This window comes from Mustela putorius, unplaced genomic scaffold (genome assembly GCF_011764305.1).
Source record: "Mustela putorius furo isolate JIRA1106 unplaced genomic scaffold, ASM1176430v1.1 tig00003987_pilon_pilon_pilon, whole genome shotgun sequence".
Classification (NCBI taxonomy): Eukaryota; Metazoa; Chordata; class Mammalia; order Carnivora; family Mustelidae; genus Mustela; species Mustela putorius.
In genome coordinates this window covers 375,657-393,777 of record NW_025422126.1, presented here as the reverse complement: position 1 = coordinate 393,777, position 18,121 = coordinate 375,657, and the positions used below count along the sequence as shown (strand labels likewise).

General features: G+C 43.2%; 1 protein-coding gene across 4 annotated transcripts; it reads left to right on the top strand.

The window, feature by feature from the left end:
• The first annotated feature begins 1,943 nt into the window (after positions 1-1,943).
• On the top strand, positions 1,944-17,062 carry TRIM6 (tripartite motif containing 6). Of its 4 annotated transcripts, none has more exons than XM_004779003.3 (8): positions 1,946-2,110; positions 9,643-10,132; positions 10,609-10,704; positions 11,389-11,619; positions 14,106-14,128; positions 15,427-15,524; positions 15,801-15,827; positions 16,037-17,062. In XM_004779003.3, exons 2-8 carry the CDS (start codon positions 9,710-9,712, stop codon positions 16,594-16,596), a joined length of 1,458 nt encoding a protein of 485 aa, XP_004779060.1. In that variant the 5' UTR covers positions 1,946-2,110; positions 9,643-9,709; the 3' UTR covers positions 16,597-17,062. The 4 variants fall into 4 exon arrangements, with proteins under 4 accessions (XP_012904699.1, XP_004779060.1, XP_004779057.1 ...); XM_004779000.3 differs by having other exon boundaries at positions 1,947-2,110; positions 15,424-15,524; XM_013049245.2 differs by lacking the exons at positions 15,801-15,827; positions 16,037-17,062 and adding an exon at positions 14,725-14,845 and having other exon boundaries at positions 1,944-2,110; positions 15,424-15,509.
• The last annotated feature ends 1,059 nt before the right edge of the window (positions 17,063-18,121 follow it).

The following is an 18,121-nucleotide window of genomic DNA, read 5'->3' as shown; positions in this document are numbered from 1 at the left end:
TTCTTACTTGTATTCTTCATCTCTTAAGATGTGAAAGTAAGAAATCTGGATGTATATCTAGAGTTATATATCCTTAATCCTCATGTACACATTATCACCAATTTGTATGGAGAGAAAACAAATTATTTCATAGATCCACTCTCTTTTATCTGAACTCAAGAGCATCTAGTTAAGCATGCTTTCCTCTGTACTAAAGCAATAGCTAGACATTCACTCTCCCTGGATCAAGGCATTTTGTTACTTGCAGACCTCTGTACCCTGCTCACTGCTGCCAGGTGATCTCTTATGTGTCATTTACAAATTCAGAACACGTCATTCCTCACCTGCTTCCTACCATCTCACAACACACACACACACACACACACACACACACACACACCTGAATAAAACTCTTTAGTGGCTTGTCAGTGATGTTAAGATCACCTAGTGGGGCAAGAATATGGTCCTGGGACAACTGGATATCCATATGCAAAAGAATAAAATTGGACTTCTATTTCACACAATAAAAATGAACTCAAATTAGATCATAAACCTAAGTATAAGAGCTAAATCATAAAACTTTTTAAAAAATATATAAGAGTAAATCTTGATAACCTTGGATTATGTAAAGCCTTCAAAGATACGACAACAAATGTCTAAGTGACAAAAAATGACTTTCAGAAAAATTCAAAATTTGTTCTTCTAAAGGATCCAGTCAAAAAAATGAAGAGACAACCCCCCAGCATGGGAGAAAATATTTAGAAATCAGAATTCACAAAGGACTTTTATCTTGAATATATAAATTCTTACTTAATAATAAAATGACAAATAACCTGTTTAAAAAAAGGGGGGGCTAAATAGACATTTCTCCAAAGAAGATATGCAAATAGCAGTAAAGTATATGAAAAGATGCTTAACACCATTAGTCCTTTGGGAAATGCAAATTAAAATATCAATGAGATACCACTTCACACCTACCAAGATGACTATAAAAGTCATAATAGCAAATACTGGCAAGGATGTGGGGACATTAGAACCCTTTACACTGCTGGTGAGAATGTAAAATGGTGCAGTCACTGTGGAAAACAGTCTGGAAGATTCTCAAGAGTAAATACATAATCTGGCAATTCTATTCTCAGATATATGCCCAAGAAAAACAAAAAGCCTACGTTAAAAACAAAACAAAACAAAAAACAAACTTGTAAAAGAAAATTCATAGTCACATTATTCATAAAAATCAAAAAGCAGAAACAATCCAAAATACCTAAAACCTGACGAAATGGTAAAGAAAATGTGGAAAATTCATACCATGGAATGTTATTCAGCCATCAAAGGAATAAAGTACTCACACACGTGCAACAATAATGAACTGTAAAAATAGTATGCTAAGTGAAAAAATTCATGTTGCCCAACTCTTCTGTCCTGACTTTTATCCTGACATCCCCCGCCCCCAGTCAGCCTCTCTGCAGGCCCTCCTCCCCCAACCCACTTTCCCAGACCAGGTCAGGTTCATTTCCTAGGTTCCCTTGGGTCAAAAGCTTGCCCTTCCTTTTCTTCTCAAAAGTCGCTGTGCCTTTGAAACATTATAGTTCAGCTCTCAGGCTTCATAAGCTTTGCATGTATTCACAAGGACGTAAAAACCCATATATACGGTCTCTCATAGGGTTCATAGGTCATATAGGTTAAAATCTTGGCATAATTTTTAAAGTTAACGATGTTTTTGCAAAACATACCATTATGATGCGAAACGGTTATCTTTACCTACTCGTTTAAGTTTGGATATTCTTTATTCGGACATTTTAATCAGGCGTATTTTCAGTGTTCCTGAACACCGACACGAAATCGGAAAACCCAAGGGACGACCACTTGCAAGCGCCGTCTGCGGCGCTCAGGTGTTCTCCCGGGCCCCAGGACGTTTGGCGCACAGGTAGGCGGAACAGCGCCCCCGCCGGCAGGTGGGGCCCGCGGGACCACACCCCTGGAGTGTCGGACCCGAGCTGCGCTGGACTGGCGGGCCCTATCAGCAGCCCTCGCCCTCCCTCGCCCCGCCTCTGGACCCGGAGTCTCTCCGCTGGGGTGGAGGAGGCCGCCGCGGTGTGTCCTCGGCTCCGATCCAGGCCCCAGAGCTCAGGTTAGTGAGCCACTCTGTTCTCTGGCCGGCCACCGCTGTCCGCGCAGGTTCTGGGAGTTCGACCCGCCCTGCAGGCTGGGTTGCGGGGTTCGCGGGTGGACAGGAGTGAGGGAGACCTCTGCGGTTTTGAGTTGACTCACTTTTGCTTGGGAGCTCCTCAGGCCGGCTCCTCCTGGCTCGGGACCCGGGCGTGGTCTGTGCAAAGGGTCGTGACAAGGGACCGCAGGAGGTAGAGGAGGCAGTCCGGAGGTAGGGGAGGCAGTCCTGAAAGTTTTTTGAGTTCGGGAATGCGTGCAAACCATGGGACTGGCGTGGATTCCGAGGTCAGCATCCCCTCCCCCATTTCTGCCTCTCTGCCCCAGGAAGTGACACCGCTTATCCTCCACCCGGGAGGCCCTGACCTCTCCCCGGGGAGCAAGAGGGTGAGGCTTCCGCCCTCGCCGGACCTGAGGGTCTGTTCCAAGGCCGGGTCCTCCAGCCCTGCGTTTCAGGGAAAGGAGCAGGCCCACGCGCCCCAGGTCCTCACAGTCTACTCAAAACTACTGGGAGTCTTGACCACCTGGGGCTGCTCTCATCTGGATCCTCTAGGGCTTCTCATTCTGTCGGTATGCCGGTCACAGGGAGACGCCCGCCCTTCTGGGACGGGCCACTAACTGTCGCTCCTGGCAGAGGTGAGAGAGCAGTAAAAGATGCGGTCCCTTCGCTTTCCGAGCTGATGATATAGATCATTTTATTTTTATTTCCTTTTCATCCTTCTGACACGAATCTCTTGGAGCTTCAGTTTTTTCTTCCATCTGTAAAATGGACCCAGTAATATTTATACCCTAGAGTTTTGGTGAAAATTAAGTGAGGGAGAGGTTTAACATGGGCGACTGCCTGACAAAGTGTAAATTAAGTCTTTATTCTTGAAAAAATCAATGCTGAGCTTTTAAAAAATTGCCAAAAAAAATTTTTTTTTTTTTTTTTTTTTTTTTTTTTGCAAAAATAGAGCGGGGAATAAAATGTGTTAAAATGCACTATGGTAAAGAAGAGTATAACCAACATCTAAACAAATGAAAGTATAATAAGAGTTTTAAAAATTTGGAATTGCAAGTGGAATATCACAAATGCAGGGGGAAAAATAAGAATTTTGTGAATTAGCTATTTAAAAAAAATACTCAGTGGACTGTCTAAAATTCAGGGAAAAGAAAACTTGTGCAGAACAGTATTTTAAGAATTTGCAAAGTTATTTAATTGTACGTTTCTGAAATGCATGGGATAGAGATACTCTTTTGAAGTAAATTTTGAAAAGAATTTGGGACTGATTTTGTTCCAGTTCCAATATTTATGAAGTGTCACCTGTTAGATAACCATTCCAGATAATAGGTTAAAATAGGCTATAACCCTTCACAAAGGTTAAAAAAAAAAAAAATACTGTTACAAGAAACTAAACTCTCTTGTAAATGCAGCTTCTACCTGTTTAGGTTTTTTACCACATTTTCAGTAGAGCTCCCAGCTGGTGGGTAGACTGCCCATCTTAGTTCGAACTCATTCTGAGGCCCCATCCTGGGCTAGCTTGTAGTATTTCTTGCCCTGTCACTGACTTTTATTCTGAAGCCATTTGATATTGAATTGTAAGCTTCTGTTGGAGTGGATGCTTCTGATCTAACTAGGAGCTTATCCTCTTCTTCCTCCCCACCCCACCCCCTCCTTCTAGCTGTTTTGCCCCCAGATTGCATCTGCCTGGGAAGGACATGCCTTTACGTAAGACAGGGCTTCTGAAACCTTGCTATGCATAGATGTCACCTAGAGATCTTTATTGACTTGCAGAAACTGAATTGTCCAGGATGAGGCTAAGATTCTGCATAAAGAGCTCCAGGGATGCCAATGCTGATAGTCAGCAGACCACCAGACATTCTTTTTCAGGCATCTGCTTCTGATTTAATAGTTCACCAGCACATGAATTTGGGCTCTTTCATTTGCAGATTTGATCCACAGGGCTCTGGCATTTCAGCCTCTGGGATCTGCTCTCCTCCCACAGGCAGGTTGTCATCTCTGATCACACTGCTCTTGAGACAGGCTTTCCTGGGAGACTGAATTGACCCACCTTGGCTCCTTTGGGCTGCGGTCTGGTGTCTTGGGTAGTGTGCAACAGCTACTAGACATGCTAGCTGTATGCGTCCCTCTACAATTTCTTCCTTTCTGCAGCCTCAACTTTATACCCTCTGACAAGACACATGAACTCTTTCAGCAAAAATCTTTCTCTGTCCTGAATATCTATAATACTGCGTTAGATGGAAAAGAAATACAGAAATATAACGGGACCACATTTATCATTTTAAGTTTTCCAGTGGCCTCATTAGAAAGAAGAAACGGGTGAAATTGATTTGAATATATTTTACTTAACTCAGTGCATCAATAATATAAAATATTAGGATGTGTTATTAATATATATATGTGTTAGTGATATGTTTTAGATTATTTTTCTAACAAAATCTTTTGAAATCTGGTGTGTATTTTATACTTAAAACATCTCTTTTTTTTTTTTTTTTTTTGCCACATTTCAGGTGGCTACAATATTAGACAGCTCAGTTCTAATTTATGCTGAGAAGATCAGAAAGCCAAGCCTTTAAGTTTTCTCAATGTGTTTCTTTGTTCTGTTTTTGTAGTAATAAGCTCTAATGAGCTATAATTTACATCTATAAAATCAATTTTAGGGCGCCTGGGTGGTTCAGTGAGTTAAGCCTCTGCCTTCCGCTCAGGTCATGATCTCAGGGTCCTGGGATCGAGTTCTGAGGTGGAGCTGTCTGCTCAGTAGGGAGCCTGCTTCCTTCTCTCTCTTTCTGCCTGCCTCTCTACCTATTTGTGATCTCTCTCTGTCAAATAAACAAACAAAATCTTTTTTAAAAAATCAACTTTAAAGCACACAGTTCTGTGAGTTTTGTTTCGTATATAGTTGTGCAGCTGCCAACACAACCATTTATAAAGGTCATTTCCATCACCCCCAAAAGTTCCTTGTGTCCTGATGCAGTTAATCCACTTCTCACAACCCTGGGCTTTGGCATCCACTAGTCTGTTTTCAAATAGCAGAGTTTTATTTTTTCTAGGATTTCATATAAATGGAACCATACAATAACTTTTGATATTCAGCCTCTTTCCTTTTGTATCATGCTTTTGAGATTTATCTTGTGTAAGTATCAGTTCCATTTTATTGTTTGGTAATATACCATTGTATGGAATATACCACAATCTTTTCATTTACCAGTTAATGGTTTTATGGATTATTTCCAGTTTGGGGCTGTTATTGCATTGCATCTATGAGGCAGAAATGCCCTGTGTCCTGTCCTGTACATGAAGGACACAACCCCAGGGCTAGTGTGCCTTCAGTGAGGTGGTGCATTTGTGAGTTGGCTCTTCTTTAATGTCCCCGAGAAGAGTCCAGCTAGGTGAGCAGAGCAAATGGCTTCCAAGGAAAGTGATTAAATGCAGAAACACATATACTCACTCACTCTATACATACATAGATACATACATAAGAAAAAATGTCTTTAAAAAATTCTCATTTTGATTTAAGACAATGGTAATACAATTGCATAACTGAAAATGTCTAATAATGAGAATAAAATAGTGTTTTTCAATGAGGGCATCTAAATTCAGCACAAACAGTAAAGTTAGAATAAGTTCTAGGATCTCAAGTTGTATAGTTAGAGAAGCTTCTAGCTTTTTTTTTTTTTTCTTAATTTTATTTTTTCAGTCTTCCAAGATTCATTGTTTATGCACCCCACCCCAGTGCTCCATGCAATACGTGCCCTCCTTAATACCCACCACCAGGCTCACCTAACCCCCATCTCCCTTCCCTCCAAAACCCTCAGTCTGTTTCTCAGAGTCCGCAGTCTCTCATGGTTTGTCTCCCCCTCCGATTTCCCCCAACTCACTTCCCCTCTCCTTCACCCAGTGTCCTCCATGTTATTCCTTGTGCTCCACAAGTAAGTGACCACATGATAACTGACTCTCTCTGCTTGACTTGTTTCACTCAGCATAATCTCTTCTAATCCCGTCCATGTCCATGTTGATAAAAAAGCTGGGTATTCATCCTTTCTGATGGAAGAATACTATTCCATTGCGTATATGGACCATATCTTCTTTATCCATTCGTCTGTTGAAGAGCATCTTGGCTCTTTGCACAGTTTGGTGATCGTGGCCATTGCTGCTATGGACATTGGGGTACAGATGGCCCTTTTCACTACATCAGTATGTTTGGAGTAAATACCCAGCTGTGTACTTGCAGGGTCATAAGGTAGCCCTATTTTTAATTCCTTAAGGAATCTCCACACTTCTTAACTGATCCTTTCCTCAGGCACATGGAGACAACCAACTGAGGTCAAGCTCTTTCACATTGTCCTTAAGTGCCATCTCGTTAAATCTTGTTATGAATTTTAATATTGGATTTTTCTCCTAGTTCCAAAAGAAGTAAGGAGAAATGAAAAGGGGTAAGAAAGTAATTCATAAAATGAAGAGCTATCTCCACCACATTTTGCTTTTTCCCTGCTAAAAATACGAAGAGGCCCTTTTCCTCCTGGTGGCAGGCAAGAGCACTGCAGGATCAGAGAGCAGCTCCAGCGTAAGAAAACCATAATTAATCTTTATTGAGACTACTCTCTGCATTGGCTTAGGTAATTATCACAACTATACTCCTAAGGGAGGAATTGATCTCAGCAATGCACAAAAGACGGAGCCGCATCTCAGATGGGGAATCATTCCAGTGTTCTAAAACTAGATCAATATATTTAGGATTTAGACCTGGGTCTACATTGCTCTAGCACCAGTGCCTTTTCTGCCCTACACTGCCAGGGAAAAGAAAGCAGCTTAGGTCTGTACGATGTGCTGCCAGGAAGGAAGCAGAGCGGGACTGTGGAGGGAGCCTACAGATATCTTAGGAAGAACTGTAGGGTGCTTTTCAGTGCTAAGAAGAACAGAGCTATCATATGAATCAGCACAGCGACATCACGACCTGAGCACCCTTGCAGGTGGTGTGGGTAGTGTGAAGAAAACATTCCCTTTAAGAACCAGATGGGTTCCTGGTAAATAACCTGAGACTAGGAGGTGAATAAAACTGGATTGTAATCTTTACTTTGTCACTTACTTACTCTGAGACTTTGGGCAGTTAAATACCTTCTTAAATTCATTTTGGGAGGGCGCCTGGATGGCTGAGTGGGTTAAGCCTCTGCCTTTGGCTCAGGTCATGATTTCAGGGTCCTGGGATCAATCCCCGCATCAGGCTCTCTTCGGGGAACCTGCTTCGCCTCCCTCTGCCTGCTGCTCTGCCTACTTGTGATCTCTCTCTGTCAAATAAATAAACAAAATTTTTTAAAAAAGAAAGAAGTTCATTTTTCACCTTCATAAAATAGATGTTATTAAACTTCCCTTATAGAATTATTGTGGGATTTGCTTTTGTTGCAGTATCTTTTTTTACAGTTCATCCATTGCCTAGCACTTAAGTGATCAGAAAATGGTACTGATGATGATTTTCCACCTTCCTGTTACTGTTCTTTTGTTGTTGTTGTTGTTTAGATTTTATTTATTTATTTGTCAGAAAGGGAGAGAGAGTGAGCACAGGCAGACAGAATGGCAGGCAGAGGCAGAGAAAGAAGCTGGCTCCCTGCCGAGCAAGGAGCCCAATGTGGGACTTGATCCCAGGACGCTGGGATCATGACCTGAGCCGAAGGCAGCTGCTTAACCAACTGAGCCACCCAGGCGTCCCCCATTACTGTTCTTAAAACAAATACCTTCATACATCATTATCTCCCCACACCACAGATAATGGTGGGGAGCCACAGAACCATGCTTGATTCTCTAGTCTTTTCCCACAAGCACACATCTTCCTGGGGTCCTACACTAGAATGCCTGTGGCCTTCACCGCCACACCTTTCCCTTCTCCCCTTTTCCCCCAGCACACAGGTCCCTGTCAAAGTGTATGACGGGCCGTGTTGAAATTTCATCAAACAGAACCTTTCTCATTCCACATACCTAAAGCCCTGGGTCTGTGTTTGACTTTTACTACTGTTACCACCGAATGTCTGGTCAAAGTTCTGAGGTTGAGGACGGGGCCTTGAGCTATCACTGGACATGTTAGGTTCTGCTAACTCTGGGACTTACAAGATGTTTGATTTTATAATGTCATTCATATCTATTGTTTTTTTAGAGAGCCACAAATACTCTTATTTATTTGGAGTTTTTCTGTGAGGGATAAGGAAAACAGGGAAATGGGAGTTTTAAATCACAACTAGGTATCAAAGATTACCTCAGGGTTATTATGGTCATTGTTTTTTCAGTGTGTCTGGGAAGGTGACCATGATGGATGAGAGGGCCCCGTGAGGAGCAGAACTCTGAGAAGCTGCAAGTGTCTTCACAGTAAAAGGATTCTCACGGGAAAGCTCATGACAAAGAAGGTTCTAGATGGTCATTCCTCAAAAGTTGAGGACCTTAACACACTTGAAACTAATGTAATACCATATGTTAACTCTGCTGGAATTAAAATTTAAAAAGAAGTTGAGGACTTGTGTGTAGATACTGCTATTTCTGAGGATACAGTACTGAACAAAAATGGAACAGTCTCTGATTCCTAGAGTTTATATTCTAGTGGGAGGATTCAAGCAACAAAGATATACATTAGGTAGTGATAAAAAGAAAAATCAAGCATATGGAAGAGTGACTGTGTGGGCGGCCAAGCTTTAGTTAATCTACACAGAGCCTTCTCTGCCAATAAGGGTGTGGGTAAGGAGATGTGGAATGAAGTTACTGAGTCAGGAGGAGATTCGGGTGAAGGGTCTTACTTGAGGAAGTAACAACAAGTATAAATATCTGGAGGCAGCACTGTGTTTTGGTGCCATTTTTTAAAAAAATTTTTTTAAATTGAATTTTATTTTTTCAGTGTTCCAAGATTCATTGTTTATGCACCAGACCCAGTGCTCCATGCAGTACGTGCCCTCCTTAATACCCATCACCAGGCTCACCCAACCCCCACTCCCCTCCCCTCCAAAACCCTCAGTTTGTTTCTCAGAGTCCACAGTCTCCATGGTTCGTCTCCCCATCCGACTTCCCTGAATTCACTTTTCCTTTCCTTCTCCTAATATCCTCCATGTTATTCCTTATGCTCCACAAGTAAGTGAAAAACCGTAGTGAAAAGAAGGGCAGTATGTACCCCAATGGTCATAGCAACAATGTCCATGATCATCAAACTGTTTCAGTGCTTTTAACACCAAGGTTGTATGAGAAAAGATCAAACAGATGATGGCTCACTCAAGGCCACTTCTCTCACGGGCTTCACTTGGTCCCTCCATCCACCAAGAGTGAAGGAAAATCAACCCTTGTTCTGATGAGGGTACAAATTGATGTCTAATATGAGCTGGGGATGAATAACATGTTTGAAGCTTGAATAAGAAGCCCTTGTGACCCCAGGTATCTGGCCTGTTTGTCCAGGATACTCAGCAACCTTTTATTGACAATCGTTTCTTACCCTGAACCCTTTTTTTTTTCCCCCCTCACCTACCCAGGATTCTGTAAGCAAGAAACACCTTAGAAATTCTGGCTGGGCAGGCAGGAGCCAGGAGAGAAGCTACAATGACCTCAGCGCTCCTGGTGGACATACGAGATGAAGTAACCTGCCCCATCTGCCTGGAGCTCCTGACAGAACCCCTGAGCATAGACTGTGGCCACAGCTTTTGCCAGGCTTGCATCATGGGGAATAGCACAGAATCGGTGATGGGCCAAGATGGGGAAAGCAATTGTCCTGTGTGCCAGACCAGCTACCAGCCTGGGGACCTACGGCCAAATCGGCACCTGGCCAACATAGCGGACAGGCTCAGAGAGGTGGTGTTGGGCCCCGGGATGCAGCTGGAGGGGATTCTCTGTGTGCACCATGGAGAGAAACTCCAGCTGTTCTGTAAGGAGGATGGAAAGCTCATTTGCTGGCTTTGTGAGCGGTCTCAGGAGCACCGCGGTCACCACACGGTGCTTATGGAGGAGGTTGTCCACGAGGTCCAGGTAGGATTCCAGAGGGAAGGCAAGGAGGAGCAGGGCCCTTGGCAGGAGAGTGTAACTTTTCTCCATGCTGTAATCTCATTTCTTTGGTTTTCCCATTTGCCTAGAGGATGAACCTAGAAAATGCCCTCCTGCCCAAGAGTAGAGACTTTATCTCTTCCTTGCTGCTCAAGACCTGCTCCGCATGAGTACAGGTTGCTAGGGAGGGTAACTAGGGGGCTCGGTGGTTAAGTGTGGGGGATATGGTGGTGATAAGCGGAAAGTCCTGCATGGACAGGTTCCCTGGGAGAAAAGAGAATCGACCTGCACCCATTGGCTTTTTATGCACACCCCCTGTGCATAAGAGAGCCTTAGGCCTTCTTATTTCTTGGTCCAGCAGGACAGGCTTCCGAGGTCAGCATACTCTCCCCCCATTCACTACATTCTGAGCGCAGAGATGAGGTAGTGCTTGACCCTGCTTGCCCTGATGTTTCTTTAAGGAGAAGTTCCAGGAGTCTCTGAGGAAGCTGAGGCTAGAGCAGCAGGAAGCTGAGAGACTGGCCGCGGTTATCATAAGGAAGAGGACATCCTGGAAGGTAAGAAGGATTCTTCCTGAAGGTCTGAAGGTGTCCTGGGAGAAGAATTGGGGCAGAGCATGGGAGTCTGGGTCCTATCTCTTCCTAATTTGGCTGGCAGAGCTGCTCTTTGCATAATCCTTCACTGCAGCCCTTCCCAACAGGGTGTTATTCATAGCATAAGGATAGAGAAGGGGGAATTAGAGAATGAACATATCAAAAAGGAATTCAGATTTTTAAAGATACTTACATAGGAGGGGAACTGTGGCCATTGGCAGCCGGCAATTCCTGACTCCAGACTTTGTTCTACAGTTGGAAGTTCTGGAAGCTCCTGGAAAGACAGGTCACACACCAGCTTATCATTCCCACATGAGTACTCAAAATTGGAAGGGGAGATGGATGCAGAGGCCCAGGAGGCTGGGGAGGCAGCTTTAAATCGAGACCTTCCCCAGGAGCCACAGTCTATGTCTTAGAGTCCTAGGTAAGGTAGCCTGGGGCTCATGGTTTGGGAAGAGCTGAAGAGAGAGTAGAAGGAAAGAACAGCTTCTGAGGGACTTCCTTCCCGTCTCTGCTCCTCCTTTCCCCGTGAGACCTGGCCAGGAGAGCGGGGCTGAGCCTGACCCTCCACCCCTGCCCACCCCCAGCCCAGTTCGAGAGCAGAGACCCTAGCTCAGCAGAGGCTTTTTCTCTTGCATGTTCCCAAAGAATCAGATGGAACCTGAGAGACACCGGATCCAGACAGAGTTTAATAAGTTGAGAAGCATCCTGGACAAAGAGGAGCAGCGACAGTTGAAAAAGCTGGAGGAAGAAGAGAGGAAAGGGCTGAGTATTTTAGAAGAGGCTGAGAATGAACTGGTCCGGCAGAGCCAGTCACTGAGGGAGCTCATCTCGGATCTGGAGCTTCGGTGTCAGGGGTCAGCAGTGGAGCTGCTGCAGGTAAGGCTCATGAGGAGCCCCCACAGGCTGAGAGTCATGGCAAAGGGAGACCAGCATTCGTGACCTGGTAGGGGCAAGAAAAAGATTTATTTGGCCCTGGTGTGCTCCTTGCCTATTAAACCGTATGGAGTCATGGGTAAAACATAGGATGATTTGTACTTGTCCCCAAGTACAAATGCTTGGGGACTGTCTCATTTTTATTTATTAAATACAATGTGTAGTCCCAAAGATTATTTGTTACCGTGGAGATCTGTTATACCCACTGATGTTCTAGAGCAACATTTCTGAATCTCAACACTACTGATACTTTGAGCTGGAAATTTGTTGCCATGAGGTACCTTAGTAGGATGTTTGGTACCTTGTAGGATGTTTGGTACCTTGTAGGATGTTTGGCAAGCCTCCCTGGCCTCCACGTACTGGATGGATGTCAGTAGCATCTCCCCTTAGCTGTGACAACCCAGAATCTTCCAGATATTGTCAGATGTCCCTGTGGGGTAGGTACATAATCCTCTCTCCCGCTGTTGGGATTCACTGGCCACGTGGTACCTGTTGTCTCTGAGGCTGTGTTGGGATTTGTCGGGTACATTTACCCCAGCTTAGTCACAGACCATCACACATCAGGCTCAAGTACTTAGAGATTCTGTATGTCATCATCATTCCTTCTTTGCTTTCACTCTCTCCTCTTGGGCGGAAACATTTAACGTGTTGTAATAGAAGTATAAACAGGTCTTTTTAAGGCACAAAAAAGGCTGGGCTCTGGGGTGTGTGTGCGCTAGGAGGGTGCAAGGTGTCAAACTTGGACAGATTTGATGCAGGAGCTTGAACAGAAGTTGAAATCTTTGCAGGTGCTTTCTACGTAGAGTGAATGGGGTGACTGATGATGGAGACAGGATGTACTTTGTAACATGCTGGAAACTTCAGGCTGTTCCTTACTTTCTTGCTTTCCTCTTGCTCTCCCTTTGTTGGTAGAACAATCACTTCTTGACTTATTTTTGAGCCTTGGCGTTGGGGTCATGCAGAAGCTACACTCTACCTATTGGGGCTTTTCTAACGCGTTGCTTCTGGTTTCCAATCTTTATTATTCCTCTTGCCCTTTTTCTTCAGCTTGGGTATTGGGTTACCCTAACGCTTCTCCCTGCCCCATTCTAGCCCCTCCACAGATTTTTCAAGCTGTAAAAACTTGCTCCATAAGTACAGAGATCATCAGTTTGTATGATTTCACCCAGGTCCCTGTCGAGACCCTCACACCTCTTCATATGACTGCCCAATGGGTCTTTTAACTTGAGGGCTGTTTCACACTCAGGTTTTCTAGAGCTCATCCAGCACACTATCTTCCTCCTCTTCTCCATATCTGTGTGACTTTGTTGCTCATTAAGATTTGATAACCGATGGAAGTCTGCAGCTCTCAAGTTTCGGTGTGACCCTTGAGAATAAAGTTAATGCAAGAGAAGGAGCCAAGGAGTGGCCCCAGATCTGGCCATTTGAGTTCCTCTGTACAACCATGCCTGAAGGCTGATGCATCCTGGATATTCAGTATAAATTGACACATCTTCTCCCTTTGTTTCTTTCTGTATTCAAGCCGTTTGACCTGTGTTTCTGTCAAATGCCACTGAAAATAGCCCTAACGCAGAGAAAATAGTTATTCCTGTGTTGCGTAGATCAAGCCTTTTCTTCATTCGGTGTGGTGTGTAGAACAGAAGTCAAGGGGGAGGCCATGAGGTAGTTTTGCTCCAGGGAGGCTGGCTGTGGCAGTAATGACAGTGAAGCGCAGGTGGCTAGAAGATGGGGACTGGCTTTGTTTGAGATGGGACATCAGGGTGAATAGAAGGTAGTTTTTAGGCTCATGCTTTGTCTGAATTTAGTCACTAAATGGATGGTGGCAGCACTGAGGGAGATTAAAGGAAAGAGACCTCACAGTTGCAGGAAAAGTAAGTGTTTTTTGTTTTGTTTTGTGTTGTGTTGTTTTTTAAATATCTTGATTTTGTGATGCCTGTGGCTCATTTGCTAGCATATGTGAGAGAGATCTGAGCAGAAGGACAGGTTTGGGAATCATGAACATGGGTGTGTTGAAATCAAGAAAACTGGATGAAGTCAGCAAGGGTAGCATAAACGGTGAGAAGAGGTGAAGTTTGAGAAATAACCACTTTTAAGGCTCTTGAATCCTCAGCAACATCTCATCTTTGAGAATGGCAGCATCTCAAAGACAGAAATTATGACTTAATAATGTGGGATTCTCTAGTGCTAATAGATGATGCACATATACACACTCTATCATCAAAATAAAGGTACCAATGAATGAGTTCAGTCATCTCCCAACATCTCTACATGGGGTCTCAGGGACAGTCTACTCTGAGTTTGTATTCTACTTTGTGGCCTCCATTTTGGGTCCATCTTTATTGCCATCATACCATGGGGTGGTGGGATTGGGATAAGGAACATGGATGAACCTATTACTCCCTGACTTAACATTTCTCTTTCCTTCCTAGGATGTGAGTGATGTCATGAAAAGGTATGTTTAGGAGTGAATACAGGGTGGTTCCCTTGGGTTGACAAAAGATTCCTATACCCATAGAGTTATCTTATGGTCAGTGGAAAAGAAAAGGAGAAAAATCACAAGGCAGGGAAGGTTTAGGACTGTGATGTCATGAGTTGCTTATCTTGAGAATTTTTGGGTTCCCTGAAATAAAGGGAATTACCTAGTTTCTATGGTAAGAGAATTTGGGGTAATTTGGGGGGGGATGGTCACAAATTGGGGACAGTAGTGTTCTTAAAAATAAAATTTGCAGCATCACTAACTCCTGTGGTAGCCCATGATGCTACCCTTTGCTACAAAACTACCTGTTTCCAGCCCTGATTTTAGGAGCTTTTAGTATTTTATTGGGGAACTTTCCCATCTGTCTTTCCAAGGTCCAAGAATCAGCACCTCGGCAATTTGCTTTCAATTACCCTTTCTCTCTTGGCTTTAGAAGAGTCCTGCCTTGCTACTTGTTTTTCCTCAGACATCCCATTTTTCTCAGTTCCTGTAAAAACATAGACATGAGGTCTTGAGAAGATTGGTTTTGGCCCTGGAACAAAACATTTTCTCTTCTCTGTCCCATACTCTAGATTCTCATCCATCAAGGTGACCTCTGAGGTTCCCCACACACCTGGCACCTTTAAGCTTCTCACAGACACATGAAATATGGAGCCTGTTGTCACTTCTGAAGTGTTCACTCATGGTTTGGAGGTGAAGATGTCTCCTTTCTCCAACTGGCATGATATTCCCAGAGACTGCCTCCTCAAACACTGTTCTGGAGGCCTTTGTCCCTAGGCCTCTGACAGATCTTAAGGCCTAACCTCACTGTTCAGAAGGAAGCCCTTTACTCAGTACTCTCAGAGCCCCACCAAGCAGGTTCCTGGTGTTCTCCCTGTCAACACACACATTTCCAGCCCCTTACACTAGACCCTTAAGATGGCACTGACTGTAAGTATTCAGTATCTTTCTTAGAGTTAGCAAAAGATTTCCCAGCAATCGTTTAATTTTATATAATCTTAGGATGTAGAGAGAGAGAAGGGGAAATGGTATTTTACAAAAACAAAACAATCCTTTGCAGGATTAGATCTTATCAAAGTTTTCAGATGGTGAGAAGCTATTTTCTAGTCTAGGTCTTCTGGTCCCAGTGCCAGAGCTCTTTGAAGAAGGATGCTAATTTTCTTCAAGAAAGAATGCTGAAGTTCTTCCAGGGGCTTGGTCGATGAGGGGATGGATATTGGAGAAACCCAACACGAGCAGTGTAGGACATTCATAAGGTTTCTTCTCTCTAGAAGTGAGTTTTGGACCTTAAAGAAGCCAGAAGCTCTCCCTACTAAGCTGAAGAGTATGTTTCGAGTTCCAGATCTGAAAAGGATGCTGCGGGTGTTCAGAGGTGAGGAGATTCAGGGGACAGCTTTTTGGAGGTGGAATTATTGTAACATAAGCAATAAATAGAATAGAGTATAGAGTTGGTGTTTGGGAGTAGTGGTGCAGAGAGAGGACAGGGAGAGAAGGACATTCAGTGCTGAAGACGATGCAGTTCATACTTAAGGGGGAAGCAAGAGGGCCAGCTCGCATCCTTATAGAACTCCCTACCTCACCCCTCAACCAAGCAGACCTGACCTGTGTCCATTCTGTACAATATAATTGACTCTATTTATCATTACAGAACTGACGGATGTCCAGAGCTATTGGGGTAAGTAGCAACCATGGCATCTTTGAGCTGGCATGTCCTTATCCTTCCTCATATGCTCCCCCCTGGACATACCACACACACAAGGCGTTAATACCATCTCTCCATCGCCCCACATAGTTCCAATTCCTCCACTTCTGTGTTTTCTCTTCTCAGTGTCTTAAATCCCTTGTACCCATCGTCATCTGCTGATTTTGTACCTTTTCCCACAGTGGACGTGACTCTGAATCCACACACAGCTAACTTAAATCTTGTCATGTCTAAAAACCGAAGACAGGTGAGATTTGTGGGTGCCAAGCTGGCTGGGTCTTACCTGGAAGAGCATTATGACTGTGGTATCCTGGGCTCTCAGCACTTCTCCTCTGGGAAACATTACTGGGAGGTGGATGTGACCAAGAAGACTGACTGGATCCTAGGGGTATGCTGTAGTTCAGTTGACTCTACATGTTTCAACCAGTTTACGAACAACCGGAATGTTTACTCCAGATACCAACCTCAGAGTGGCTACTGGGTGATCGGGCTGCATCATAAACATGAATATAGAGCCTATGAGGAGTCTTCCACTTCCCTGCTCCTCTCCATGATGGTGCCCCCTCGCCGTGTTGGGGTTTTCTTAGACTATGAGGCTGGCACTGTCTCCTTTTATAATGTCACGAACCATGGCTTTCCCATCTATACCTTCTCTAAATATTACTTTCCTACCACCCTTTCTCCATATTTTAATCCTTGCAACTGTGTAGTCCCAATGACCCTGCGTCGGCCAAGCCCTTGAACGTTCCTTTGTCTGCCTCCACATCTGAGCAGGATCCTTCATTCTGAGATTCATCTGTACCTCAGTCTCTCCTTTCTGAACTTCCATTTTCTCATATTCTTACATCTTCCCTTCAGACATTTGCTTAGAGCCAAAATATACCCAGAGGTGATAGTGAACATCCCTAATTAATTACAGATCTTGGGATAGGTTGGGGGGTCGCTTTCAACATGTTAGCATTAAGCATGATATTTGACAGAGTTTTTGTTGTTGTTGCTGATTCATGGGAGCAAATTCAGCAAATTCTTTTCTATTAATTTGTTATACTTTTTGGTACTGAATGGAAAATTGAATTTTAGCAGATAGTATATATAATTATTGAGATAATCCTCTGTCATTTTTATTCTATAACTGGAATACATTGATTTGTTTCCATTTTTAAGTGTAACACCAAGCCCTGGAATAAATCACTGTTCTTCATATTCAATACTGAATTTGTTTTTGCTAATACATTGTTTAAGTTTTATTTCTATCTCCATTTATGAAAAAAATTGACCTGCGTTGTAACATTGTTCTCAGGTTTTATAAAATGCAATAAATAAACAAAGAAATTACTGTATTTCTGTGTAAGTATATATAGGATAGAGTGCTAAAAAGCATTATACAAGTTAACTTTGGTGGATTTAAATTCAAAGAAAGAAATCTTAACTTCCGTTTTCACTGCAACCTTCATGGATTTAAAAATTTAAGGGTAGTAATTGAAATTTAAAACAAATCTCCCAAATTCACTGAAGTAGATAAAGGAGAGAAGAAAATGATCAATCCAATACAGATTTTTCTCCCAGAATGGGAGGGAAACGTACCAAGAAAATATAAAGTGGTTTTAGGAAGAGAACGAGTTTTTCGGGCTTCATGGCCCATCTTTATGCTCAAATGTGAACAGCTTGTGGGTGAGCTGCTATGACTTTGCTAGAGGTGGTGTATGCTTTTGAGCCAGCTCTAGAAGAAATTAGGAGGTGGATGTGAGTGTGGAAACAAATATTAAGGAGTCGACTAGAGCTGCTGTCCAGTATGGTAGCCAAGAGCTACCAGTGGCTATTGAGTACTTCAGATGTGACTAGTCTGAATCGAAGTGTGCTTTACGTATAAAATATACACCTGACTTTGAAGATTTAATTTTAAAAAACAATGTAAAATACCTTTTAGCTTTTCTGTTGTAGATTGCAATGATAATATTTTGCATATTCTGGATTAAAAAATACATATTAACTTCACCAGTTTCATTTTGCTTTTTAGATACTAGAAAATTTAAAATTACATGTGGCTTATATTGGCTTTCTATTGGACAGCTCTTTCTGTAATGTAGTCTCTATCCCTACCAGGGCCCTAGTGTGGGGCAGATAGGTTCATCTCTATACAGACCCCTTACCCTGCTGAGGTATTTTTGTAGAAGGTAATGGCAGAGAAAAGAAGATCTCAACATGTTTAGAAATTTACGAGGTGGAAGATCATAGAAAGGGATCATGGCCAGAGAAAATGATTCTGC

Coding starts and splice junctions, on each gene's coding strand:
- TRIM6 (XM_004779000.3), top strand. CDS start 9,710: ATGACCTCAGCGCTCCTGGTGGACATACGAGATGAAGTAACCTGCCCC. Junction 10,133..10,608: donor AGGTTGTCCACGAGGTCCAG/GTAGGATTCCAG, acceptor TGTTTCTTTAAG/GAGAAGTTCCAGGAGTCTCT. Junction 11,620..14,105: donor CAGCAGTGGAGCTGCTGCAG/GTAAGGCTCATG, acceptor TTTCCTTCCTAG/GATGTGAGTGATGTCATGAA.